At 43.7% G+C, this 27,662-nt stretch overlaps 1 protein-coding gene across 3 annotated transcripts in view; it reads left to right on the forward strand.

Moving 5' to 3' along the window:
* Nucleotides 1–27,662, forward strand: part of PDS5A (PDS5 cohesin associated factor A) — a 4,482,835-nt gene that overhangs the window by 409,379 nt on the left and 4,045,794 nt on the right. For all 3 annotated transcript variants that reach the window (XM_044062931.1, XM_044062930.1, XM_044062932.1), the window contains exons 4-5: nucleotides 17,433–17,519; nucleotides 18,248–18,345. In XM_044062931.1, the coding sequence (XP_043918866.1) occupies nucleotides 17,433–17,519; nucleotides 18,248–18,345 (185 nt within the window). The remainder of the gene's footprint in view (nucleotides 1–17,432; nucleotides 17,520–18,247; nucleotides 18,346–27,662) is intronic.

Raw genomic sequence — 27,662 nt, forward strand, 5'->3', positions numbered from 1 at the left:
TTTGATAGGGTTTCTGTGTTTACACACAGTGCAGACTGGAGAAGTTGTTGACCGCAACTGAGCTCAAAATATAAGTATCTTGATTTTTTTTTTGATTATTTTTACAGATTACTGTTTTTAAAATTTAATATATATAAAGCACTTTGTCTATACAGTATATTCACAAATCCTTATCTGTTTAAAAACTTTCATTTGTCTCTCTAGTGCTTGCTGTCTCATTTGTCTCTCTAGTGCTTGCTGTCTGTAGGCTATTGTGTAAACTGAAACATTTCCTCTGTGTAATTATCTTTTGGCTAGTGAGGGCTGGTTCTTTTGTGTTCTTGTAAAAAAAAAAAAAAAAAAAAGCTGTTCTGGTTTTTAAGCCCTAACTTTGATAGGGTTTCTGTCTTTACACACAGTGCAGACTGGAGAAGTTGTTGACCGCAACTGAGCTCAAAATATAAGTATCTTGATTTTTTTTATTATTTTTACAGATTACTGTGTTTAAAATTTAATATATATATAAAGCACTTTGTCTATTCAGTATCTTCACAAATCCTTATCTGTTTAAAAACTTTCATTTGTCTCTCTAGTGCTTGCTGTCTCATTTGTCTCTAGTGCTTGCTGTCTGTAGGCTATTTTGTTCCACCCTCCCTCCCTGTTGGTGTCTTGCTCTTATACTTGGTGGCTTTGCAGTTGCCCGCCCCTACTGTGACACACCTCCCAGTCTAGTGTCATTAGCTCATTCTGCCTAATACAGAGAGAACATTTGATAAGGCCTTCTGTTCCTCCTTTTTCCCTTTCAAAAAGTAAAACAAAACTTTTTTTTTCTCTTTCGCCTGAACCTTCTTGTGTTCTGACTGTCCTTCTCAAACATTTTGGAAATATACAGTATATTTTAGAGCATTTGTTATAACTGTATTTGCTATAACTGATTTAAGTATTTTTTCTGGCTTTTTGATTATTTACTGCTTAGCGACTGCATTTTCACCTGTTTATACAGCTCTGCATTCTATTTAAACTGTTTTTGTGTTGATTAACTGTTTTGCACTTTTAAAAAGTTATTTGTTGCTTAATTTTACCGGTAGGCTAACACACTCAAGTGTGCTAGCCGTTTAAAAGCATTTATAGCATTTACTGTCTGTTTTTCCTCTGTTTTCTGCAAAAAAAAAAAAAAATCTTGTTTTCCCGCCTTACTGAACTAGAATAGTCCAGTCTTCAGAGTTTGCTGATCTCTGGGCTTTGTCTTGGTTCCTGTGCTATTCCATATCCTTATTTGGATAAAAGGAAGCGTCTTTGTTCACCAGTGGGAGTGGGGAGCACTGAGCAGCCTATTTATCCCTAGAGGAGTGGTTCCAGCCAGAAACTTGTAGTCTATTGGCCATTTTGGGTCAATTCCTAGCTCTTTTCAGCCCCCTGTAATAAAACCCGCTTTAGCGCGCTTTTGCGTGATTTAGCACAGAGTTGCCCATAGAGCACCATCGGGCAATGCCGGTTAAACAAGGTTAAACTATTTCTGGCTCCGTAAAGTCCGCTGTTCAATTTTTCCCTTAGAACTTCTCTACTTGCAATCTAAACAGTCTATTCTCTATCTCAAAAGCTCAGCACTTGCTCCTAAAGCATTTTTATACAGGTAAAGTACTTGTATACTAAACAAAATACTACATTAGCCTAGAATCCTCTTGAGTACCCATTTCCCTATAGGTCCCTTCTGACTCAGTTACACAGCAAACTTTTTCACTTTTTCTAGCATGTCGAAGGGTCAGTTGCTAGCGTCCTCTCCTGTTCAGCTGGTGAATCTGGGCATCTTGAGGCAATGTTACAATTGCCTCATGTACACCGACAACCCACTCCTTCTCCCACAAAACACAAATACATGTGAGAGATGCAACTATATAGCCAAACTGGAGGCTGAGCTCTCTCAACTCAGGACTGGCAAGATCAGACAGGAGGAGAAGGAAACCACGCACACCACAAACCCAGTTTCACATAGAACTATCACAACTGCAAAACAAACACATAAACACACAAAGACATAGTCGGAGGCACTGATCAAAAATCTACCAAAACTACAGAGGCCTCCAAAGCAGACACCCAAGCAACTGCCACCTCAAGACATAAGACATGCAACACATAGTTCTCAAAGTCAGTGTGCTGAACAGTCACAGCCCTTAAGGCCAAACACAATGCCGGACACACTTGTTATAGGTGACTCCATAGTCAGACACACTGACGTCCTACTCACCAGACTGAACAAGGAAAAGATCACAGTAAGCTGCCTGTCGGGTGCTAGAATCCGCCACATAACACAAGCACTCAGGTCACTCCACAGCAAGTACAAGTATGACTCGGTCATTGTCCATGTCGGTGTGAACGACCTGAGATGTACCTCCCTGGACTACATGAAAAGAGACATAGAGGAGCTCTCAGATTATGTAGCCCAGGCCGGTATGACCCTGACCCTGAGCAGTATCCTACCCTCACCAAGAATGATGCCACAATACAGAGACAAAATGATCAGCTTTAATAATTGGCTTAATTACTGGTGTCATTCTAAGGGGATCCAATGTCTGTCTGCCTGGGATGACATGCTTCACAAGCCACGCTGCTTCGCAAGGGACGGCTTGCACCCCTGGACTTCCAGATATTGGCAAAGGCTCTTGCCACCCTCATAGTGCCTTTTTTAGGCAAGGCTCAAATGATAAACCTACCGCCCTAGAAAACAAAAATGGAAAAAAACTAAGGGTAATACTGCTCAATGCCAGAAGTCTAAACCTCAAGATGCATGCCCTCGAAGCCCTCCTCAGTATGGAGAACATCGATGTCTGTGCTGTGATCGAAACCTGGTTCAAGGCTCCTGAGAGCACCCCAGCACTATCAGGTTATACCTCATATCATGTGTTCCGGCCCCAAAATCCAGACCGAACCACAAAAGGAGGGGTAGTATCCATATTCATAAAGGATACCCACACCTCCAGGTTAGTGGCAATGCACGAAGCATCGGAGACCATCCAGGTGCAATTAACTATAGGTAAAACTGCCCTACAGTTTGTAGCATGCTACAGACCACCCTCTCAAACTCAGGAAACCCACAAAGCCTTCCTGAAGACACTGGAGAGTATGAATGTCTCTCCAAACACCATCATATTGGGTGACTTCAACTACCCAAACATAGACTGGGAACATTACTCAAGCCCCAACACCCTAGCCCAAAGGTTCCTGGAGTTCATAAACTCAAATGCTGTGGAACAACTAGTCACCATTCCCACAAGAGGAGAAAATATACTAGACCTGATCATCACAAACATGGGGACAAAATGCTCCACACCGGAAGTATATCCCTCATTGGTGAGATCAGACCATAAATTAATCTCACTGGAGATCCACATCCCGCCCCCACCCTCAGCAAAAAAGACCACAGTGAAGAACTTCTCAAAAGCAAACTTCACACTTCTTAAGACTGGAGTGGTATCCTTCAAGGCCCCCGAGCCAGTGGAAACCACAACCCACGCTGCTGAAACCCTTACAAATGCCTTCTACGAGCACCTCCAGGAATGTATGGATCAAGCAATCCCTAATAAAACCAAGACCCTTTCCACCAAAGGCAGGCGCCCGGTCTGGTGGACCCCAGCCATAAATAAACTCTACAACAAGAGGAGAAAGCTACTACATGACAGAGCAAAATTCCTAAAAGGGAAGGCATCTCTGATCAATACTAGCAAAAAACTACGATCACTCATAAAATCATCCAAGGCCAACTTTGAGAGAAAAATCGCTCAAGACACAAAAGACAATCATAAGGCCTTCTTTAGCTATGTTAGAAACCTGGGTGGAAACTCCCAGATATGCTCAGAATTAGTCCAAAATGATACAAAAATCACTGAACCCACAGACATTGCCAACATACTGGCAGACAGGTTCAGTGCAAATTTCTCCCCCCCCCCCAAAAGGAGAAATATCTATCCCACCAGAGTCTAGCCTCCCAAACATCTCAGATGCCCAGGTGAGAGCTGCTCTCTCTAAAGCAAAAAACACAGCATCAATGGGACCGGACGGTGTCCCTGGCTGTGTGCTACACGAACTCAGTGAGGAACTAAACCCACACATAAGGCTGCTGTTTAATCTTAGCCTTACTACAGGATACGTACCCAAAGAATGGCGTACGGCAACTGTGGTCCCACTCCACAAAGGCGGTGCTTCTACGGACCCTGGAAATTACCGCCCCTTAAGCTTGACGAGCCGTGTCTGCAAAGCTATGGAGAGGATCATAATGGAACTCATAAATAAAGACATTGGGGACCTACAGACACTGGATCCTACCCAATTTGGCTTTGTCAAGGGCAGATCCTGCCTATTGAACTTGGTCGACTTTTTCGAAACAGTCACTAAGGCCATTGATGAGGGTAAGGCAGTTCACACAGCCTACCTTGACCTAGCAAAAGCGTTCGACACAATACCCCACTCGGGCATCATAGAAAAGCTCACCAGCTTAGATGTAAACCCATATGTCACAAGATGGGTTGCAAACTGGCTCAAGGACAGAACCCACAGGGTTAGAGTTGCTGGTGCCATGTCAGACTCTAAGCCGGTCCTGGCGGTGTCCCACAGGGCTCAGTCCTGGGCCCCATCTTGTTCGGCATTTATTTTTCTGAAGTGCAGGCAAACATAGGGGGATTGTGGCTGACAAAATTTGCAGATGACTGCAAACTGGGCACCATAATTGACACTCCATCAGACACAGACATCCTCCAGAGAGGTCTCATAGAAATGGATAACTGGTGCCAGAGCCATGGCCTTAAGCTAAATGCCAAAAAATGTATAGTCATACCCTTAGGGAAAAATAAGGCAACCCCTAATTACCACATAGGTGGTAATCCATTAAACACGGAAGAAGTTATCAGGGACCTGGGGACCCAAGTTGACAGTAGCCTCTCTTTTGACACTCACATTGCCAAAGTGGTTAGGAAGACCTTCTACATTGCCCACCTGATCATGAAGGGATTCACATCCAAATCAGGAGAGGTCATTGTACCCCTGTACTCTTCACTTATCAGACCAATGATTGAGTACAACGCCCCATTCGGAATGTACCTTACCCGATACCTGCAGCAGTTGGAAAGACCCCAAAACTTCCTCTCCAAATAAAGGGGCTCAAACATATGTCATATGCTGCCCGACTGAAGAAACTCCAGCTCTATTCAGTCGCATACCGTCTGCTCAGAGGTGATCTGTGCCTGACATACAAGGCCATGTCCAACCCGGAATTAATGGACATGCTCCACCTCAAAAAAATCCAAATCCACCAGAGCAAGAGACTTAAACCTTAACACGGATATAAATAGGACGTGCTGGAGGGACAGATTCATCACCCAGAGACTCCCTGCACTATGGAACAGAATCCCAGTCCATGTGAGGCAGAGCCCCTCGCTGACTCTGTTCAAGAGAAATCTTGACGAGTGGATGGGAGATTGTAGGTTTACCCCGGGAATCATCTCTGTGTCACTGCTGGACAGAGGCACAGCAAACTAATGGGTATAGTATTCTCATCCTAAGGGGTGGTGAAAGCCACACACACTCTGGCTAGGCTTATAAATGCCCTAGGGCAGATAGCCTAGTATGAACCTATGTACACAGACAGCTATGCTTCTAGTTGGACAAAACTAAAGCTTTCAGAAAGACTGAGCAACCTTTAGTGGCATATGCTGCAGGATCACAAGGCAAGGCTATTTCAAAGCAGACTGTTTCAAAATGGATAGGCCACTGCATTCGTTTCTGCTATTCACAACATGGCAAAACACTGTCTAAGGGCATTAGGCCGAATTCTACCAGCGCAGCAGCCACTTCAGCAGCCTTCCTCAGAGGAGTACCAACTAAGGATATTTTGGAGGCTGCAACTTGGAGTTCGGTGCACACTTTTACAAAGCACTACCACTTACCTCTTTACTCTAAATCCAGAGCAGGCTTTACCACTGCAGTTCTGCAGGGCCTCATAGCCACTCCTAATTCTATTTGGGCCCAGCCACCCAACCTCAGCTTTGGGATTCAACCCAAGTGTAATGACTGCAACAGTGAAACACGGTGAACATAGTACAGTTTTGTACCCACCATAAATGTAGATGTACGAGTTTATTCACTGTTGCAGTCCAGGTTACCCTCCCTCCAGCCCCCTTTTCATTGCTGGGACTTATCTGTACTTCTCTATTCTATACAACCTATGTGGTGTATTTGCTTGTAGATGAAGGTAATGTTTGTTAGTGCATGCTTTTTTATAAGCAGAATTTTTAGCCTACCCTTTTGGGGGCACCTGACATCTGGGGCAAGAAAAACTGAAGAAAATGGCATTGGCTGCATCTTGTATACCCCTGTCGCACTGAAGTCTGGGAAGAGGCGACAGCAACATACGCTGGACCAGGACTTTGGAATTCAGGGCAGCTGCGGGTAGCCTGCCATCAGGATAACCGAAGTGTAATGACTGCAACAGTGAATACACTCGAGCATCTGCATTTATGGTAGGTACACAACTGTACTTTCTAGGTTATGCTCACCGATCCTTCAAGAAAGGAGGTACTTGAGCCCACCTTTCGTGGGGGTGTTGACCAAGTTATGAAGATGTCAACAAGATGCTGAAGTTGTTCCCAAGGATACAGATTCAGCTAGGGGTTCTCTCTCTACCATCTTCTGGTTATTATCGGGATCTAACAACACACCTGTTCAGACAGCCTTCTCCGGACCAGAAAGCAGGGAATTTAACCACTTGTTTCATTCATTTCTAACCTTAGCGAGACATGCCAGGCTTTCCACTTTGGTTGTTCAGATCATATCCGCATTCCAAAAAAAGAACCACTACCAAAACATACCATAGCAAAGAGAAGAGATTCTCTATTTGGGTTATGTCCATGGATTTAGACCCTTTCTCTGCTCATATCCTTCCATTTTAGAATTCCTATCAGAACTTTTCTCACAGCAGCTCCAGTTATTCAACTATCAAAGTTCATAGGTTCATACTAGGCTATCTGCCCTAGGGCATTTATAAGCCTAGCCAGAATGTGTTTGGCTTTCGCCACCCATTTTAAATTTATTTTGCTATGCCCTTTTTCGAGGTTAGTATACTGTGCCTCTGTCTAACAGTAACACAGAAGTGATACCCGGGGTAAACCTACGATCTCCCATCCACTCAAGATTCCTCTTGAAGAGAGTCAATGAGGGACTCTGCCTAACCTGGACTGGGATTTTATTCCAGAGTGAAGGGAGTCTCTGGGTTATGAATCTGTCCCTCCAGCATGTCCTATTTATTTCAGTGCTGAGGTTCAAGTCTCTCGAGCGCGTAGCTCGATGGGATTTGGATTTTCTGAGGTGCAGCATGTCCATTAATTCTGGGTTGGACATGGCTTTATATGTCAGGCACAGATCGCCTCTGAGCAGGCGGTATGCCACTGAGTAGAGCTGGAGTTTCTTTAACCAGGCAGCATATGGCATCTGTTTGAGCCCTTTGATCCTCTTGGTGAGGTACTTTTGGGGCCTTTCCAGTTGCTCCAGGTGTCTGGTAAGGTACATCCCAAAAGGGGCATTGTACTCAATTATCGGCCTGATGAGGGATGAGTAAAGAGGCACGATGACCTCCCCTGATCTAGATGTGAATTCCTTCATGATTAGGTGGGCTATATAAAATGTTTTTCTAACCACTTTGGCCACGTGGTTGTCAAATGAGAGATTGCTATCAACTTGGGTCCCCAGGTCACTAATTACTTCTTCTGTACTTAATGGATTACCACCTATGTGGTAATTTGTGGGCACTTTATTTTTGCCAAAGGGGATGACTATACACTTTTTGGCATTTAGCTTGAGGCCAAGGCCTTGGCACCAGTTGTCTGTTTCTATGAGGCCCTTTTGGAGGATGCTTGTGTCGGCTGGAGAGTCGATTATGGCGCCCAGTTTGCAGTCATCTGCGAACTTGGTCAGCCACAGTCCTTCCGTGTTGGCCTGTACCTCTGAGAAATATATACCGAACAAGAGAGGTTTCAGGACTGAGCCTTGTGGGACACCATTTGTAACTGGTTTGGAGTCTGACATGGCTCCAGCAATTCTAACCATGTGGGTTCTGTCCTTGAGCCAGTTTGCAATCCATCTAGTGACATAGGGGTTTATATTTAAGCTGGTGAGCTTATCTATAATGCCCGAGTGGGGTATTGTATCGAAGGCTTTTGCGAGGTCCAGGTAGGCTGTGTGGACCACCTTCCCCTCGTCAATGGCCTTGGTGACTGTTTCAAAGAAATCAACCAGGTTTAAGAGGCAGGATCTGCCCTTAAAGCCGAACTGGGTAGGATCCAGTGTCTGTAGGTCCCCAATATCTTTATTTATGAGGTCCATGATGACCCTTTCCATAGCTTTGCAGACCAAGCTAGTCAGGCTTATGGGGCGATAGTTTCCAGGATCCGTTGAGGGACCACTGTTGCTTTACGCCACTCTTTGGGCACATATCCTGTAGTAAGGCTGAGATTGAACAGTAGTTTTATGTTTGGGTTTAGCTCTTTTTGGAGTTCATGTAAAACGCAGCCCGCGATACCGTCTGGTCCCATTGATGCTGTGTTTTTTGCTTTGGAGAGGGCGGCTCTTACCTGAGCATCTGAGATGTCAGGGGGGCAGCACTCTGCTGGGATAGGTATTTGCCCTTTTGGTGGGGAGGGGAGTTTGCGCTGAACCTGTCAGCTAGGATGTTGGCAATGTCTGTGGGTTCAGTGTATTTTTTCTCATTTTGGACTAATTCTGAGCATATCTGGGAATTACCACCCAGGTTGCTAACATAACTAAAGAAAGCATTGTGATTATCCTTAGTGTCCTGTGCAATTTTTCTCTCGAAGCTGGCCTTAGACAATTTTATGAGTGCCCGTAGTTTTTTGCTAATACTGATCAGTGATGCCTTCCATTTTTGGGATTTTGCTCTATCATTTAGTAGCTTCCTCCTTCTATTGTATAGTTTGTTTATGGCTGGGGTCCACCAGACAGGACGTCTGCCTTTGGAGGATTGGGTCTTGGTTTTATTTGGGATCGCATGATCCATGCATTCCTGAAGGTGTTCATAGAATGTGTTTATAAAGGATTCTGCAGTCTGGGCCGTATTTTTCACAGGCCCGGAGGCTTTGAAGGATTCCACCTCTGTTTTGAGGAGTGTGAAATTTGCTTTAGAGAAGTTTTTCACTGTGGTTTTCTGGGCAGGGGGTGGGGTCGGGATGTGAATATCCAGTGAGATTAGTTTATGGTCTGATCGTACCAGTGAGGGATACACTTCTGGTCTGGAGCATAGAGTCCCCATGTTGGTGATGATCAGGTCCAGTATGTTTTCCCCTCTTGTGGGAGTGGTAACAAGTTGTTCCATAGCATTTGAGTTTATAAATTCTAGGAACCTTTGGGCTAGGGTGTTGGAGCTAGAGTAATGCTCCCAGTCTATGTTTGGGTAGTTGAAGTCACCCAATATAATGGTGTTTGGAGAGACCTTCATATTTTCCAGTGTTCTCAGAAACGCCGAGTGGGGTTTCTGGGTTTGGGAGGGTGGTCTGTAGCAGGCTATAAACTGGAAGGCAGTTTTACCCACTGTTAGTTGCACATGGATAGTCTCTGATGCTTTGTGCTTTGCCACCAACCTGGAGGTGTGGGTATCTTTGATGAATATCAATACTCCCCCTCCTTTTGTGGTTCGGTCCAAGTTTTGGGGCCGAAAAGCATGGTATGAGGTATAACCTGGTAGTGCTGGGGTGCTCTCGGGAGCCCTGAACCAGGTTTCTGTTACTGCACAGATATCGATGTTCTCCATGCTAAGGAGAGTTTCGAAAAGGTCCATCTTGAGGTTTAGACTTCTGGCGTTGAGTAGCATTACTCTTAGTTTCTTATCCCTTGTGATACCTATGGAGGTGGGTTTGTCTTTTGAGCCTTGCATAAAAAAGGCATTATGGGGGTAGCAAGAGCCTTTGCCAATATCCGAAAGCCCAGGGGTGACAGGTGCAAGCCGTCCCTAGCGAAGCATCGTGGCTTGTCGAGCATATCATCCCAAGCTGACAGGCATTGGATCTCCTTTGAATGACACCAGTACTTAAGCCAATTGTTGAAATTTATCATCTTGTCTTCATATTGTGGCATCATTCTTGGTGAGGGTAAGATGCTACTCAAGGTCAGGGTCATACCGGCCTGGGCTACATGCTCAGAGAGCTCCTTTATGTCTCTCTTCATGTAGTCCAGGGAGGTACGTCTCAGGTCATTCACACCAGCATGGACAATGACGGAGTCATATTTGTACTTGCCTTGGAGTGATCTGAGTGCTTGTGTTATGTGGCGGATCCTAGCGCCCGACAGGCTGCTCACTGTGACCCTCTCCTTGTTCATCCTGGTGAGCGGGACGTCAGTGTACCTGACGATAGAGTCACCTATTACAAGTGTATCAGGTGTGTTGTTTGGTCTTAAGGGCTGTGACTGTTCGGCACACTGGCTTTGTGAGATATGTGTTGCACGTGTTTTGTTTTGGGGTAGCAGTTGCTTGGGTGTCTGCTTTGGAGGTCTCTGCTGCTTAGGCAGATCTTTATTTAGAGCCTCCGAGTATGTTTTTGTGTGATTATGTGTTTGGTTTGCTGTCGTGGTAGGTCTATGTGAGACTGGACTTGTGTGTGGTTTCCTTCTCCTCCTGACTGCTTATGCCAGTACTGAGTTGAGAGAGCTTAGCCTCCAGTTTGGCTATATGGTTGCATCTCTCAATGTGTTGGAATTTGTTGGGAGGAGAAGAGGGTTGTCTGTGTACATGAGGCAGTTGTTAAAATTGCCTCAAGATTCCCAGATTCACCAGCTGGACCGGAGAGGAGATTGACAACTGACCTTTGGACATGCTAGAATAATATTGGGAATTCCTTAATAATTGAAAACAAGGGCCAGTGGGGAGTGAGGGTGTAGTGCTTTTTATTTTTAGTGCTGACTTATATAATTGCTTTAGCGCACAAGTGCCAGGTAACTTAAGTGCAATGTGTTACAGGTAACTTAAATGCAAAAACGACAAACAGTAACTTTCTTTCAAGTGATACAAGGAAATAAGTACAGTAAGTAAAGTGCAAATGGCAGCTATCTCAAAGTCTCCACATGGGTCATAATGACAGTACTGTAACTTCTTTAAGATTCTCTAAGGCTTTCTTGAAAGGAACTTTTCTCCTACAGCCTTCTGTCAGAGACCCGGTTCTTCCATGGGATATTACCATCCTGTTAAAAGCTTTGACTCTTTCGCCTTTAAACCTCCTGTATCAGTTGATTTGAAATTCTTCTCTTGCAAAATAATTAATTACTTCATCCAAACCGATTCAGAGATGCAGGTGCATTGTTGCAAGCCTGCCTATTTTGGTCTTTCATAAAGACAGTTTCCTTAAGGACCAATTTTCTTTCCTAAGTTGCCATCTAAAACCAACTTAAATCATTAAATAAATCATCCTGTCTTTTTTACAAGACTTTCAAACAAGGGTGAATACATGCTCATTACCCACTTGGGTTCTCTATTCATAGGACCAACCTATTCAGGAAATCGGATTGGTTGTTTGTGACATTCTCAAAGCCTAAGCTGGGCAAAGCCATAGCTAAACTTACTCTGTCTAGATGGTTAGCAGAATGCAGTTCTTATATTCACAGTAAAAAGGGCTTGTAATTAGAATCCCAATCTAAAGCCCATTCCACAAGGGTAGTGGTTACCTCAACAGCTCTTTGCCAGTAGCATACCTATTGATAACTGCGCAGCAGCTACTTGTTCTACAGCTCATACCTTTGTATCACATGACAAGTTTGATGATCAATCCTTTGGTTCCATCATCCTCAACAATATCCGTCCTTGATGCTTCCTGAGTTTATATGCTTGGAGTCAGTCCCATAGTTCGAATCTGATAAAAATGGACAACACAGGATACAAAAGTTGTGTACTTGCCATAGTGATAGATCAATGTTGTCTGATTTTCGTCCAGGTCAACCACCCTCCCACCTGCCCCCTTACAAATTGTCACATATAGGTTTCTGATGACCTGGCTGTTCCTGGCTTACCTGGTACCATGCCATTTTTTTCTTCTTACTTTCTAGGCTTAGTTTTGAGCAGAGTTTAAACATTTGAAGTTTTATATGTATTGGTATAGATATGGATATAACTGATTGGGGCAAACTTGATCTGAGATGCTCTTATAGGTAGGGGAAGAGTCAGAGCCCTGGAATTGAAGAACTTCAGAATGGGTGCTGAGGTGAGATCCTGTCAGATCTGACAACCCATTGTTGAACGGGACAAAAATCAGGCAACGTAGATCTATTGTTATGATAGGTAAATACCTTTCAATCTGATTTTGTCTTCTTCATTCATTCCACAACTGTTGGGTTAGGATCTGATCCTCAGATGTGACTGTGCTGCTTTTTCCAGCTCATGGAACTGAAATTCTTAAGCTCCTCCCTTACTCGTAATGCACTGGACCCCTAACGTTCTTCAGATCTTGTTTTGCTGCCTTAGTGTATGGACATGGTCACTGCAAACTCTCAGGTTGGCTAGCTAATTTTTTTGATAGTGAAAACTTTTCTTCACATTTTCCTCTGTCTTATATTAATCCTGTTTTTATATAGTGCCATCCTCCCTTTTTTCTTATTACACTGTTGTGTGCAATTCTTGCTACCATTGTTGGTATCCCTTTCTTTGTATTGATTTTCTTCTCTGCTAACCATCTTTGGAACCTCTTTTCTCCTTACCCCTTGTTTTTCCAAAAAAAAAAAAAAAAACCTCTCCTTTGCTTTTTGGTACTTGTTGACTTGTATTTTACAGTGTCTAAACAGAAACCTTCAGGTTTCAAAAAATGTACAGCCTGCAGCCATAAGATGCCCCTGTCTGATGCGCACTCTAAATGTGTCTATTGTGTAGGCCCTGTGCATTTATATTGAAATTGTGACATATGCAAAACCTATAATCTTGGGAATTTGATAGAGAAAAAATAAATAAATAATAATAAGATTTCCTTCCTTCCAAGTAAACAGTATCATCTGGAGCTCAAGCCCCCAAAACATTTGATAAAAAGGATGGAAAAAAGCATATCTTGGATCCAACCTCTCTTTGTACTCTGGGCTCAGCACCTCTTGGAAAGTTGTGAAAATTTCGGATCTCCAGGCAAAATTTGACAAGTCTCTTCGGATCTAATCTCCGCTATTGGTATTGGATTTGTTTTTCTCTCTACCACCACCTCCTTTCTTGGAGAGTTCTCCCGGACACCCTCACTTAACTCCTAGCAACAACATCTTCTACTCATTCCTCCAGAAGTCTCCCTAAAGCTGATGTGGACAGGATGATGAGGAAGTTCCTGTCGGCGTGACCTCTTCGAGTCTGGAGACCTTTTTAGTACTACCTCACTAATTCTGGCTCCTTCTCTGATCCAACCATTAGTTTTGGAGCAGTATGATCTGAAGATTCAGGAGTCATCTGCATTGTATTAGAAGATCACAGTACCTTCGACTCCAGTGGCGTCTAAGTGGACCGGCACTGAGCACTCTCGGAGCCGTACAGTCTGCGCTGAATCCTGGCTGTTGTAGTAGACTTCAAAATTGTTGGAGCTGTCTCTACCCCTCATAGCTTCGACGTTCGATAGATCATCTCAGTCTCCCCCTCGAGTGGTTTGCCTTCTGGGTGGAGGGAGCCTACTCTTCAGAAACATGCTTTCTTGAAGCTGTTAGCTTCCTACTCTCTGAGGTACTCTCTTTTTTGAGGTAGTGGAGAGAGCTTTTTCTGTTCCCAGAATCTGGAATTCTCCCCCATCCTGAGCTGCGACTTCCCAACTCCATTCGTCTCTGTTTCTCGAGCCTCCACCACCTGCATCTCTGGGACAGCCAGCCCAGGCAAGCCACCAGGATACTCACAAGATACATTCATTTCTTCAGGTACTTCTCCAGAGCATTTCACCAAAGAAGTTCCTAAAAAGAAAAAGCACAAAAGAAGGCACTGTCCACAAGAGTCTGTCAGAGGATACAGACTTTGATTGGGAAGGGTCCCCAAGATTACCACCCGACATCTCATTTGGAGGCATTCAGAACTTCTGTAACAAAAGGGTGGTTGGTCTCTGTCAGCCCTTCCCAAGAGGTGTTGGTATTCCTGAAGGCTTTTGGAGCTGGCCCATCGTCCTCCTGGGTGACTGCCTGCTGATGAGCTTGTTGATTTGGTCTCTTAACTGGCGTGGAAAGCACCTGACACCATTGAGCCTGTACTTAAGAGACCAGGTAGAATTCTGGCGCCACCAAAAGATAGAGAGTTTTGGAGCAAAGAGGAACCTGTTGATGCCATTGTTGTAGTGGCAGCCACAAAAAAGGAACTAGCAGAACAAAGTTCCTCTGTCCCCCTCCCTAACAAGGAGTCTAGGGCACCCCACACACAAGACACATTCGGACATTCCAGAGCTAAAGTTGACTGCTTGGTTTCTGCACTTCCCTTCCCTATATGCAAGATTTAGTTTAGGGTTAGAAATAGGATTTAGTTTAGGGTTAGAAGTGGGGTTTTGGTTATTGTATGTATGTGGTTTATTTATTTTGTTTGGGTAGGTAGTATGTAGTGGGAGGTGGGGGTTGGACAACTATGGCGGTTCGAGTTTTTGAATTTTGCGGTTTAGGGTGTTCGGTGTATTCGCGGTTCGCTTAATATGTGTTGGTGTTTATGTATTTGGTGAATAGGACTTTTGCGGTTCTAATATAGACCCAATTGCTAGACAGCTCAGACTCTCCGCCCCTGTCTGCTACTTTCATTTGTCGTCCCATAAAGCTTCCACTAGGAAAAGGTCATAGCAGTAAATGGAACAGATTTGTTTTTTGGGTGCAGCAAAAAGACATGGACTCCTTTTCAGCACCAGTTCCTAAAGTTCTTGAATTTTTAGCTGCAATTTTTAATAAAGGTGCTAAGTCTTCTGTCATCAAAGTGTAATTAGCAGCCATTTCCAATTGTCATATGACAGTAAATAACTTCTTTAGTTTCCTCCAAACTTTGTAAAGCCTTTCTAAGGGGGACTTTTTTCTTGGGCCTCCTTTAAAAAGACCCCATTCCTCCATCTGATTTAAACATTGTATTACAATCCTTGATACAGTCTCCTTTTAAACCATCAGTTAAGTGTGAACTAAAGTTTTTAACTTGGAAAACTATATTTTTAGTGGCTGTTACCTCAGCTAGAAGAGTTTCAGAACTACAGGCCCTGTCTTCTAAGCAACCCTTATTTTATTTTTTTTCATAAGGATAAGGTGTCCATGCGAACCAATTCCTCTTCTTCCTAAGGTGGTGTCAGAATCCATTATTTAACCAGGCTTATCAACCTTCTAGTTTTCTTTCCAAATTTCTCAAATAAAGGGGAGTATGTATTGCACCTTGTCACAGACTATTACGGTTTTATCTACATAGAATTAAGCGTTTGAGGAAATCAGAACAGTTATTTGTTTCCTTTTCAGAACTGAAACTGGGCTAATCAGTCTCTAAAGTGATGTTGGCTAAATGGTTGACTAATTGTATTAACTTTGCTCATGAAACATTGTTTGTATTTACAAAACCACCAAAAGCTCATTACACCAGGTCTGCGGCAACTTCTTTGGCTTTTTTATCTAGATCTTCATTGGATGTTATTTGAAGAGCCGATACTTGGTTTAATCCTCATACCTTTATTGCTCATTGCAGCCTTTGGCTCGGTGGTCCTCAGGAATATCCTTCCTTAGAGTCCTCCCTAGATGTAGGTAGCTGGGTACTCTGTCCTAACAGCTGAGAAATGAATGAAAATGACAACATCAGAAAAAGTTATGTACTCACTGTAATGTTCCATCTGTGCTGTCCTTTTTATTTCTTGCTCAACTTCCCTCCCTCTCTCCAGCCCCCTTTCCTTATTGACTTGGAAGGATTCACAGATGTTGTAGGAACTGAAGTTTCTTTATTTGAGCTTCAGATGCTGCTCTTTCTTCTTTCCTGCGGTGTACAATTTTAAGGGGCAGCAAACAATATCTGAGAAATGTTTGTGGATAAGGGTGGAGCTCAAGGGTTTGTTTCGTGAGCTGGTAAAAGCGGCCGAGTCAGATCAGAGGGTCGGATATGAACCCCAACAGTTGAAGAATAAAAATGGACAACACAATGAACGTTACGGTGAGTATATTAACTGTTTTTTTCACCCAAGAAAAAATATGTTTGAAAAAGTACAGTTCATGTTTGGAAATAGTAAAGTACAAAGATCAATAGATACACATTTTTAGCCTAGTGTGTGTATTCAAATAAAGAACTATTAGTGGTAGTTGTACTATCGTCAGTGCATAGTGTAACAGTAGTACTATGGTAAATATGATCAGGCACTTATTTGTTCCATTTGAGAGAAGCCTTGCATCTTGTATATGTCATGTGGAGATTTGCATTCCAAGTTCCCTGAAATCCTGGTGATGGCAAACTGGCCATCTCTGCATTACAGTAGTCTACCAGAGACTGGAGGAGAAAGTGGCTTAGCACGGTATTAAGTACAAGTTGGAGAAGCCTAGGAAAGCTTTCAGTCCCATGTAGCCAAATTCTTGCTGACCTTGGGTCCTGGCCATTAACAAGAACGGATCCACTCATCCAGATGTAGCTTACCATAGCATCGTAGGAAGTTACCAGGCTAACCGCCATAGACCCTTTTAAAGCTTAGCTATTCATGCCCCATTTTTCCCAATTATTAAAGCCCACAAGGCAAGACATTTCTGTGCCGATGGATGGCACTCTGAGGAGAACAGGAAGCTTCTCTCTGGAGCAGTTGTCTAGATTTCTTTCATCCTGTCCCAATTCAGCTGTGTCTTTTCTGTCCTTTAGATGGTTCTGTCAGTCTTTAATTTCCTTATTGTGAGACTCTGCATGTAACATTCTCAGTATTGCTTCAGTATCACCCTTGAAAAGAGTTGTTTGCACCTAATGGGTTTACCTGGATAACATATACAAAAAAAAAAAAAAAATCGACAGTAATTTAGTAACTCGTTAATTGTAGACGTGACATGACATTGTAGGATTCAAATCTTGTTTGTGTTTTGATATGCAGGAAGTGTGCTTACTTGATAGTTGTGGCCCAAATATCAGGCTCTGGGCCAGAATGTGCGTAGTGTTAAATAATGCTCTCCCCAAAGCATGGGAATTGCTGAAAAAAAAATGGCAAATTATTATGCAAGACAGGGTTAAACCAATCATTGTCTCACCAATGGGGAGTTCTCTCATAAATCATCTGTTTCAGTAAGAATATGTATTTTTCTTTACTGCTTTGTTGTTTCTTTTATTGCTGGTTGTCTACCTCAGAAACGGCTAACTGGGATTATGAGTTTATCTGCACCAAAGTAAGGGTAGTCTGGATGTGTACACTAATTACTTTGCTGCCATTTAGTCTTGGTATAGTTGGCAGGTTTTGTGCTGTAAAATTATTTATTGGCATGTTTTTTTCTGCTGACAGGAGATCTTCTTGTTCATCACAAGACAACTAAAGGGCTTGGAAGATAATAAAAGTCCCCAGTTTAACCGTTACTTCTATTTGTTAGAGGTAAGCCATAGTTGCATACAAAAATGGGTATTATGAGCTAGCTTACTGATGGCATTATCAGGTTCTTCTGTGCAAGATTGATCTCCTTGGTTCGTTGGTGGACTCTCGACTACTGTAGTGTTGACCTGAAATAAAAAGTTTTAATTATATGAAAAGTTTTTTTTTTCAGGGAGGTGAAATGAGTAAGACATATGCCCATCATGTTATGACTCTTGGTAGTGATGAGGCAAAACAAGGAAGATTGCACTATTGTCGGATTACACTGAATTTGCTAAGTTGTGCTGTCACAGTATTATGTCATCTCCTTCTAACATGTAAAAATGATTGATGATTATGTCTATTCTGAACAAAATATGCTTCATGATGTTGTTAGTACCAGATGTTATCCTTGGAAAATGTTAGAACAGCTGTGTTTCTTCTATGTCTGGACAGTGTGATGCCGTAGATGCACAGCTGCTAAGGACAGTGATATGGATATGTGCTATAGTTAACATGAAAGTCACTTGCAAAACTACATTTTTCATTTGAGGAGTTCTTCATTGGAGTTTGAATAAGGCACATTCTCTTTAATTAGTGGTAACATATGGAACGAAAAATAATTAAACCTCTGTCTTGGTTATTAAGTTTAAAGTAATTTAATATATTAAATTGCACTGCATAATAATGTTGTTTATATCTGGATTACTAGCATTCTGAAATTATTGATGACTTATATTCTTTTGCCATAGAATTTGGCATGGGTCAAATCATACAATATCTGCTTTGAATTGGAGGACTGCAATGAAATCTTCATCCAGCTTTTCAAAACCCTATTTTCTGTAGTCAAGTAAGTTAAAATAGCTTATTAATGCATTTTGTTGGTTAATGTAATTTTCCTGTTAAAACATTGCCTCTAAAGTAATAAAGTAATCTGAACATGTTTGTATATTACTATTAGGGTAACATGCAAACATATTCTGATGGAAAAGTATGGTCTATCAAATTTACCTGAGGTTTTACCTGGCTGGCATTTGTAGCTGCCTTTACTTTTCCTGATGTTTTCACCTTCGTAAGTTTAAAGCCTGATGTTTATTTATATGCATTCTTCTGTTGCTATATCCTTGCATTTCTGAGCTCACAATTTTTCTGCAAAATATTTTGTGGCTGTATTAAATTTTACTGCATGTAATTTCTGCCCCTACCTTATCCTTCTGGCATACTTTTGTATTGGTATGTGCTGCTAAATTGCCTCTGATAAACGTGTTGCATCCATTATCATACCTCCTTTTTCCTTTCCCTGTTATGTTTGCTCATGATCAGTTATCCTTCCTTGTACTCCCAATACATCCTGACTGAAATCAGTGTTGCAGTATTCCTGACATAAGGGTCGTCACCACTAACATCTTGCCAAGGAACCAAAAGCTTTGCCTTCGCAAGGTTGTACATCTGTTGCATTACCTCAGTTTGCAAGCATAGGGGTGTATAGACGGATATACAAGGGTGAACTACAGATTCTCACCACCAGCCTAAATGCAAGTTGTGCATGTGTTGAACGGATCGATATTTGGTCATTGGTGGTGTAGCATCACTCAATCATTTTCTCATACAAGTGCCCCACTGGGGAACCTTCCTTTGCCTTTTTTGTTTGTTATTTTTGTGCAAATTTGTTACATTTCAGCTAGGAGGGGTAAGTGTGAGAGCAGTACACATGTTCCATATGGTAAGGACTTGCAATGAGGCTTTCCTCTCTCAACACCTTTCTGGAAACTCTGCATTTTGAATGCCTGGCCCATTCCAAGATGGTGGAATCTACATCCCTAGATGTGTCTCTACCACTTAAGAAGCTTAAGAGGCCCAGAACAGATAATGCAGTCTAACATTTTGGACTATGACATACCCAGTGAGGTTGCAGAATGCACTGTGCATCCGGTTACCTCTCAGTTGCTTGCTGCCAAGACCCAATCATTGGCTGTTATAGCTCCTAAGGCTTTCCAGACTGCAGATGTGTCCATTGGACTGTGACTCATCATTTTTGAGGGCCCTCATGGCATCCCTCAAGTATTAATTTGGGAAGAAATCGCCATTACTTTAATAGAGGTTAGTCAGGGTTCCAAACCTCCACATCTCATCAAGGCAGAGGTCATGCCCAAAAAGAAAAAAACATAAGACTAGACATGGCTTTTCCCTCAACAGCTATAGAAAAGGAATGGATGGATTTCTCCCGCGGCTTGTTCAAAGCTATTATGGCTTTGAATCCCCTCTCCTCTGGGTCTCCACAAACACAAGCTGCACTTCAAAAACCTACTATGGTATCTCTTTCTGTAGAAAAAGAACAAGATTAAAATACAGATAACTCTTCTCAGTTGCATTCTGTTGGGCAAATCTATTTGAATGAAGAGGATTCGCTGTGTCTGGATTCCCATGTTAAGAAAGCTCCCATGGGGAGACTGTTCAGAACATGAAACATTTTGAATGGCAGTCCACTCAGATCTGATGTTCATAAGAGGGTACTACAGCTTCTTGGAAATGGCACTTGTGCTTGTTCCCCAATTCCTTATGTTTAAGGCTTTCCAGTCCACCTCTTCAGAACCTGACTCTCTGCCATCAGCTTCTAAAAGACCGGACAGGTTTTACAAGGTACTTGATCTAAACTACTAGTACAGGGGTGCAGACCCCTCTGCAGTGTCTCCTGCTTCAGATACGCCCTCTAAGTTTTTATGCAGTGCTAATGCCATACATACAGACATGGCTAGTAGGACTATGAATAGGTGGGGAAAGAAGTTATACACCTCTTCTACCCTTGCCTTTAGGGCAGTTAACTACTAGATTCAGTTGACTTAAGTATTTGATTTCTGTATTTCAGTCTTTGAACAAAGTTATACTGGACCCTCCAACTGCAGAAACAAAGCAGCAAATGTAGAATCTACTTTCCCATGCTACTCAAATAACCAGACAACATTAAGTGCAGTTATGATGTTGTGGATGCTTCTTCTAGGGCAGCAACTACTGGGTCTACTATTTGCAGATAAGCTTGGCTTCATAGACTGCCTATTCCTGAGGATTTTGAGGCAAAACTCTTGGACTTCCCCCTTGGACAAAGACTTCTTTGGTCTTCACGTTGCCAGTCTGTTCAAAACTCTCCAAGACCAAAGTAAAACTATGAAAGTCTGCTGGCAGATTCTACAGTCATTTCTCAGATACCTTAGGAATTACCCATCTAAATTTCTACATCTTTTCTCACAAGGGACTTTAGGACAACTCAAAACTGAGGAAAAGATACTCTGACAAACTTCATAGAGAACCTCCATCTGGGAGGCCTCCCTTTGGAAATAATAAATATCTGTGACTACCTTTGCAGCACCCCTGTCTTGCCTTCAGCTCCCTAACTTCTCTTTCCAAAGTGCTGTCACTCTCACTGGTCTGGTGGGAGACTATTGTTGCTGACAAATGAGTCCTGTCCTTCAAGGTTAGTTATGATATGTTTTGGGAAAATATTCCTCCTCTGAAAGGTTCATAGGGGGTTACTAGGCTATCAGCCCTAGAGTCTTTACAAGCCTAACCATGTTAATCCCAAGTATCCACATTTGTTCCTTTTCATAGGTTCATAGGTGTTTACTAGGCTAATGACCATAAGGGCCTTTTTAAGCCTAGCCATGCATCCCAAATCTCTGACGAGTTCCAATACCCTTGATGAATGTAAGCATGGGCCTGGGAGATAAACTATTTACAGGTTACCTGTGTCCATTAGAAATGTAGGTGCCAAACGAGGGATGAATTTCCGGTTTCCCATCCAATTGTCCAAGTTGCATTTGAATTGGGTTAGGGAGGAACTCTGCTTCACATGGATGGGGAGCCTGTTCCATAGACTGGGTAGTCCCTGGGATACATACCTATCTCTCCAGCAGGTCCTATTTATATCACAGGCAAAATTCAGCACAGTCGTAGGTTAGGCTCATTCTAGGCTGACTACCCTTGTGAGTCATTTTAAGCCAAGCCAGTTACCCTATATAAGAATCAAACCCTGCACCTTGTATCTATAAGGTCAATACTTAAACTATTGTGCCATGCTCCCCACCAGGGTAGTTTACAGAATGAATTTATAAAGAAGAGCGGGTCTGTGATCAACACCAGCTACCCATGTCCATGAGGGCATGGGTGGCATCCCAGGGGTGAATTTGCAGTCTCCTGTCCAGTTACCTAGGTTGCATTTAAATAGGGTCAGTGAGGAGCTCTCTTTTAGGTTCATAGGTTCATACTAGGCTATCTGCCCTAGGGCATTTATAAGCCTAGCCAGAGTGTGTTTGGCTTTTGCCACTCATTTTAAATTAATTTTGCTATGCCCTTTTTCGAGGTTAGTATACTGTGCCTCTGTCTAACAGTGACACAGAAGTGATACCCGGGGTAAACCTACGATCTCCCATCCACTCATCAAGATTCCTCTTGAAGAGAGTCAGTGAGGGATTCTGCGTAACCTGGCCTGGGATTTTATTCCAGAGTGAAGGGAGCCTCTGGGTTATGAATCTGTCCCTCCAGCATGTCCTATTTATTTCAGTGCTGAGGTTCAAGTCTCTCGAGCGCGTAGCTCGATGGGATTTGGATTTTCTGAGGTGCAGCATGTCCATTAATTCCAGGTTGGACATGGCTTTATACGTCAGGCACAGATCGCCTCTGAGCAGGCGATATGCCACTGAGTAGAATTGGAGTTTCTTTAACCGGGCAGCATATGGCATCTGTTTGAGCCCTATGATCCTCTTGGTGAGGCACTTTTGGGGTCTTTCCAGTTGCTGCAGGTGTCTGGTAAGGTACATCCCGAAAAGGGCATTGTACTCAATTATGGGCCTTATGAGGGATGAGTAAAGAGGCATGATGACCTCCCCTGATCTAGATGTAAATCCCTTCATGATTAGGTGGGCTATATAAAATGTTTTTCTAACCACTTTGGCCACGTGGTTTTCAAATGAGAGATTGATATCAACTTGGGTCCCCAGGTCCCTAATTACTTCTTCTGTACTTAATGGATTACCACCTATGTGGTAATTTGTGGGCACTTTGTTTTTGCCAAAGGGAATGACTATACACTTTTTGGCGTTTAGCTTGAGGCCATGGCTCTGGCACCAGTTGTCTGTTTCTATGAGGCTCTTTTGGAGGATGCTTGTGTCAGCTGGAGAGTCGATAATGGCACCCAGTTTGCAGTCATCTGTGAACTTAGTCAGCCACAGTCCTTCCGTGTTGGCCTGTACCTCCGAGAAATATATACCGAACAAGAGAGGTTTCAGGACTGAGCCTTGTGGGATGCCAGTTGTAACTGGTTTGGAGTCTGACATGGCTCCAGTAATTCTAACCATGTGGGTTCTGTCATTGAGCCAGTTTGCAACCCATCTAGTGACATAGGGGTTTGCATTTAAGCTGGTGAGCTTATCTATAATGCCCGAGTTTGTATCGAAGGCTTTTGCGAGGTCCATGTAGGCTGTGTGGACCACCTTCCCCTCGTCAATGGCCTTGGTGACTGTTTCAAAGAAATCAACCAGGTTTAAGAGGCAGGATCTGTCCTTAACAAAGCTGAACTGGGTAGGATCCAGTGTCTGTAGGTCCCCAATATCTTTATTTATGAGGTCCATGATGATTCTTTCCATAGCTTTGCAGACCAAGCTAGTCAGCTTATGGGGCGATAGTTTCCAGGATCCGTTGAGGCACCACCTTTGTGGAGAGGGACCACTGTTGCTGTACGCCACTCTTTGGATACATATCCTGTAGTAAGGCTGAGATTGAACAGTAGTTTTATGTTTGGGTTTAGCTGTTCTTGGAGTTCATGTAGGACGCAGCCCAGGACATCATCTGGTCCCGTTGATGCTGTGTTTTTTGCTTTGGAGAGGGCAGCTCTTACCTGAGCATCTGAGTTGTCAGGGGGGCAGCACACTGCTGGGATAAATATTTGCCCTTTTGGTGGGGAGGGGGGGGGTTGCGCTGAACCTGTCAGCTAGGATGTTGGCAATGTCTGCGGGTTCAGTGTATTTTTTGTCATTTTGGACCAATTCTGAGCATATCTGGGAATTCCCACCCAGGTTCCTAACATAACTAAAGAAAGCCTTATGATTATCCTTAGTGTCCTGTGCAATTTTTCTCTCGAAGCTGGCCTTAGACGATTTTATGAGTGCCTGTAGTTTTTTGCTAATACTGATAGAGATGCCTTCCCTTTTTGGGATTTTGCTCTATCCTGTAGTAGCTTCCTCCTTCTATTGTATAGTTTGTTTATGGCTGGGGTCCACCAGACAGGACGTCTGTCTTTGGAGGATTGGGTCTTGGTTTAATTTGGGATTGCATGATCCATGCGTTCCTGAATGTGTTCATAGAATGCGTTTATAAAGGATTCTGCGGTCTGGGCTGTATTTTCTACAGGCCCAGGGGCTTTGAAGGATTCCACCTCGGTTTTGAGGAGTGTGAAATTTGCTTTAGAGAAGTTTTTCACTATGGTTTTTCAGGGCAGCGGGTGGAGTCGGGATGTGAATATCCAGTGAGATTAGTTTATGGTCTGATCTTACCAGTGAGGGATACACTTCTGGTCTGGAGCATAGAGTCCTCATGTTGGTGATGATCAGGTCCAGTATGTTTTCCCCTCTTGTGGGAGTGGTAACAAGTTTTTCCATAGCATTTGAGTTTATAAATTCTAGGAACCTTTGGGCTAGGGTGTTGGAGCTAGAGTAATGCTCCCAGTCTTTTTGGGTAGTTGAAGTTGCCCAATATAATGGTGTTTGGAGAGACCTTCATATTTTCCAGTGTTCTCAGGAAGGCCGAGTGGGGTTCCTGGGTTTGGGAGGGTGGTCTGTATCAGGCTATAAACTGGAAGGCAGTTTTACCCACTGTTAGTTGCACATGGATAGTCTCCGATGCTTCGTGCTGTGCCATCAACCTGGAGGTGTGGGTATCTTTGACGAATATTGATACTCCCCCTCCTTTTGTGGTACGGTCCAAGTTTTGGGGCCGAAAAGCATAGTATGAGGTATAACCTGGTAGTGCTGGGGTGCTGTCGGGAGCCTTGAACCAGGTTTCTGTTACTGCACAGATATCGATATTCTCCATGCTAAGGAGAGTTTCGAGTGCGTGCATCTTGAGGTTTAGACTTCTGGCATTGAGTAGCATTACTCTTAGTTTCTTATCCCTTGTGATACCTATGGAGGTGGGTTTGTCTTTTGAGCCTTGCCTAAAAAAGGCACTATAGGGGTAGCAAGAGCCTTTGCCAATTTACGAAAGCCCACAGGAAGTCTTTTCCAAAGAAGTGTCAGTCTCTGGGAGATGTATCTGTCTCTCCAGCATGGTTTTAATGTCACAAGCAAGGTTGAGATCCCTAGAGCAAGTGACTCGTGTCATTTAACTTGCAGATGTCCAGCATTTCTGTGAGGGCAGGTTTGGAGATTGCCCAATAGGCCAGGCACAAGTCATCTCTCAGTAGCCTATAAGATACAGAGTAAAGTGATGGGCTTTCATCCTGTCCATATAGGTCATTGTTTGGAGTCCCTGTATTTTCTTAGTGAGAAACCTCTGAGGTTTCTCCAGCTGATGCAGTTGTCTGGTGAGGTACATACAAAAGGGTGCATTATACTTTATTAGTAGTCTGATGTGAGTCTAATACAGTGGAGTTAGAACATCCCTTGACCAGGATGGTATGCCCTTGCTTATGAGGTGCTCTACATTGAAGGCTTTCCTTACCACTGCAGAAACTTGATGGTCAAAGTTCAGATTGCTGACAACCTGTGTTCACAAGTCTTGCACCACTGGTTTGGAACCCAGAGGTGGGGTGCTGTCAGTGTTGTAATTTGTAGGGAATCCTGTTTTTCCAAAGGGAATAATTATGCATTTTTTTTCATTTAGTTTTCGACCATGTCTTTGGCACCAATCTCTTGTGTTAGCCCTTCTGTTACATCATTGGGGAACTTGATGGTTGCTCCCAGTTTGCAATCATCAGCAAACTTAGTGAGCCAAAGATGGTCTACTTTGGTCTGGACTTCTGAAAAAAAAATGCCAAACAGTAAGGTGCACATCATAGACCCCTGTGGTACTCCACTGATGACTGGTCTACTGGTGGAAGTGGAGTCACCAGTTTTGTGTGTGCTCTGTTGGTGAGCCAATTGGCTATGCAAGTAGTAATGCATGGGTTAATCTTTATCTGTGAGAATTTCTCAATGATGCCAGAGTGGGGAATTGTGTCAAAAGCCCTGGCAAGGTCGAGGTTGGCATTGTGCACTGTCTTACCTTCATCCATGGCTTTGGTGACATTCTCAAAGAAGTCCACAGGTTTAATAAGCATGATCTACCCTAAACAGAGCCATACTGAGTTGGGTCCAGAGTTTGGATGTCTCCTATATTCTTGTTAAGGTACATGATCATTCTTTCCGTGGCCTTGCAGGTGAGGCTGGTTAGGGTAATGTGTCTGTAGTTCCCAGGGTCAGTTGATGCCCCCCCTTTGTGTAGGGGGATTGCTGTTGCTGTTCTCAAATGTTCATCGTGCATACAGCTGCAGTCATAAAAGATGGGATATCCTTCAAGAATGCAACTGCAGTCCTTACATATGGGTTGTCCTGCCTCAGGCAGCCCTTCGGTCGGCCGGATTCCAAAGTCTGAGTCTGGCATCGGCTGATGTCGCCTCCTCCCCGACGTCAGAGCGGCAGGGGTATAAAAGCATCAGCCGACGCCATCTTCCCCAGTCTTTCTTGCCGCGCGGTGCCCGAAGCAGAAGCAGTTCGCAAGTGCCGGTCGGCCAGCTCCTGTGTTTTCAGTAAACCGAAGTCATCAAAAAGCTAAGTACCCTGTTGGGGAACCTTTTCTTGCCTCAGCCGATGTCAGATAAAACTGAAAAAGTTAGTAACTGTCTTGTGGTAAACAAATACCTCATAAGGACTTCCACTCTTACTGCCTTCCCTGCCTTGGCCCAGACCACGACGTCTCGGCCTGTGCTTGCTTCAATAAGCGCACACTTAGGCACCGGGCAGAATTTGCTGAAGACTTTTTTGGCGAAAAATACTCCTATATCATGCCGTCGGAACAACCGACAACACATATTTACAAAAAACGGAAGGACCGGGACCGACATTCTCGGCCCGCGACTTCCACCGACACCACTCCAAAACCTACCGCGAGTACATCGGTCTCTTCTGAGGCGGTTATTCCACCACTCCAGACCGACAACACCGCCTTACCGTTCACCTTGACCCCGGAGCCTACGCCGGTGCCGGTTGTTGATTTTCCTCCAGAAGCCGAAGCCCAAGATTTGCCTGAGACCATACCGGTGGACAAAGTTACTCCAGCACGTGGGGCAGCTAGGCCTCCGGTGTCTATGTCCATCAAGGCCTACACACGTGCTAAGGCTGCCAGCCAGGCTAAGTCTCACCCACTTAAATCTTTATCTCAGGGTCCTACTTCTGATAAACAGATCATGACTTTAGCTGCAGATCTAATTTCCTTAATCAGAGGTTCCCAGGCTCATCCTGACAGAGGTTCTCAGCCGCCCTCAGACAAAAGGCCTAGGGTTGAGCAGACAGATACCCTTTCCTCAGATGAAGCCTCTGGTGACTCAGATCACTCAGATACCCAGGAAGAGTCCTTCCAGGCCTACGAGGATTCTGATGTTGAGGAATCTATCCCTTCTGCCTCTCCTCCTGAGGATATTTCTTTCGGGGAAATTCTCCACTCCATGAGAGAGCATTTTCAGTGGCAGGGCCAGGAATTCTCCGACTCCAGGAAACGGCTTCGTACCTTCCTTAAGCTTCCCCAGCACAGGCCTTTAGCTATCCCTCCTGTGTTAGATGTATTGGATGATGTGTACTCAGATTCGAGTGCTTCTCCTGATTCTCTCCCTCCTGCTCCTGTTAAGCCAGACAGATACTACAGGGTTCCTGAAACTCATAAACATCTCTTTAAGGCCCATTCTGTTGATCTGGAAACGATTTCCCAGGGGCCCAAAGGAGTGGCCACTTCCACGGCCAAAAATCCTTTGCCCACAGACAGGGAAGCTAGGTCCCTGGAGAGGTGGGGCAAAAAAGTTTATACCTCAACCACCCTTGCCATGAGGGCCCTTAATTGCCTTTTTCATATGTTTCAGTATCAGGATTTCTTGATGGATGATTTGCAGAAAAAGTTAGCCTCTCCTGATCCTTTAGATAGAAAGGCCTT

The sequence above is a fragment of the Protopterus annectens genome, chromosome 2.part1, assembly GCF_019279795.1.
Source record: "Protopterus annectens isolate FY-2018-M chromosome 2.part1, PAN1.0, whole genome shotgun sequence".
NCBI lineage: Eukaryota > Metazoa > Chordata > Ceratodontiformes > Protopteridae > Protopterus > Protopterus annectens.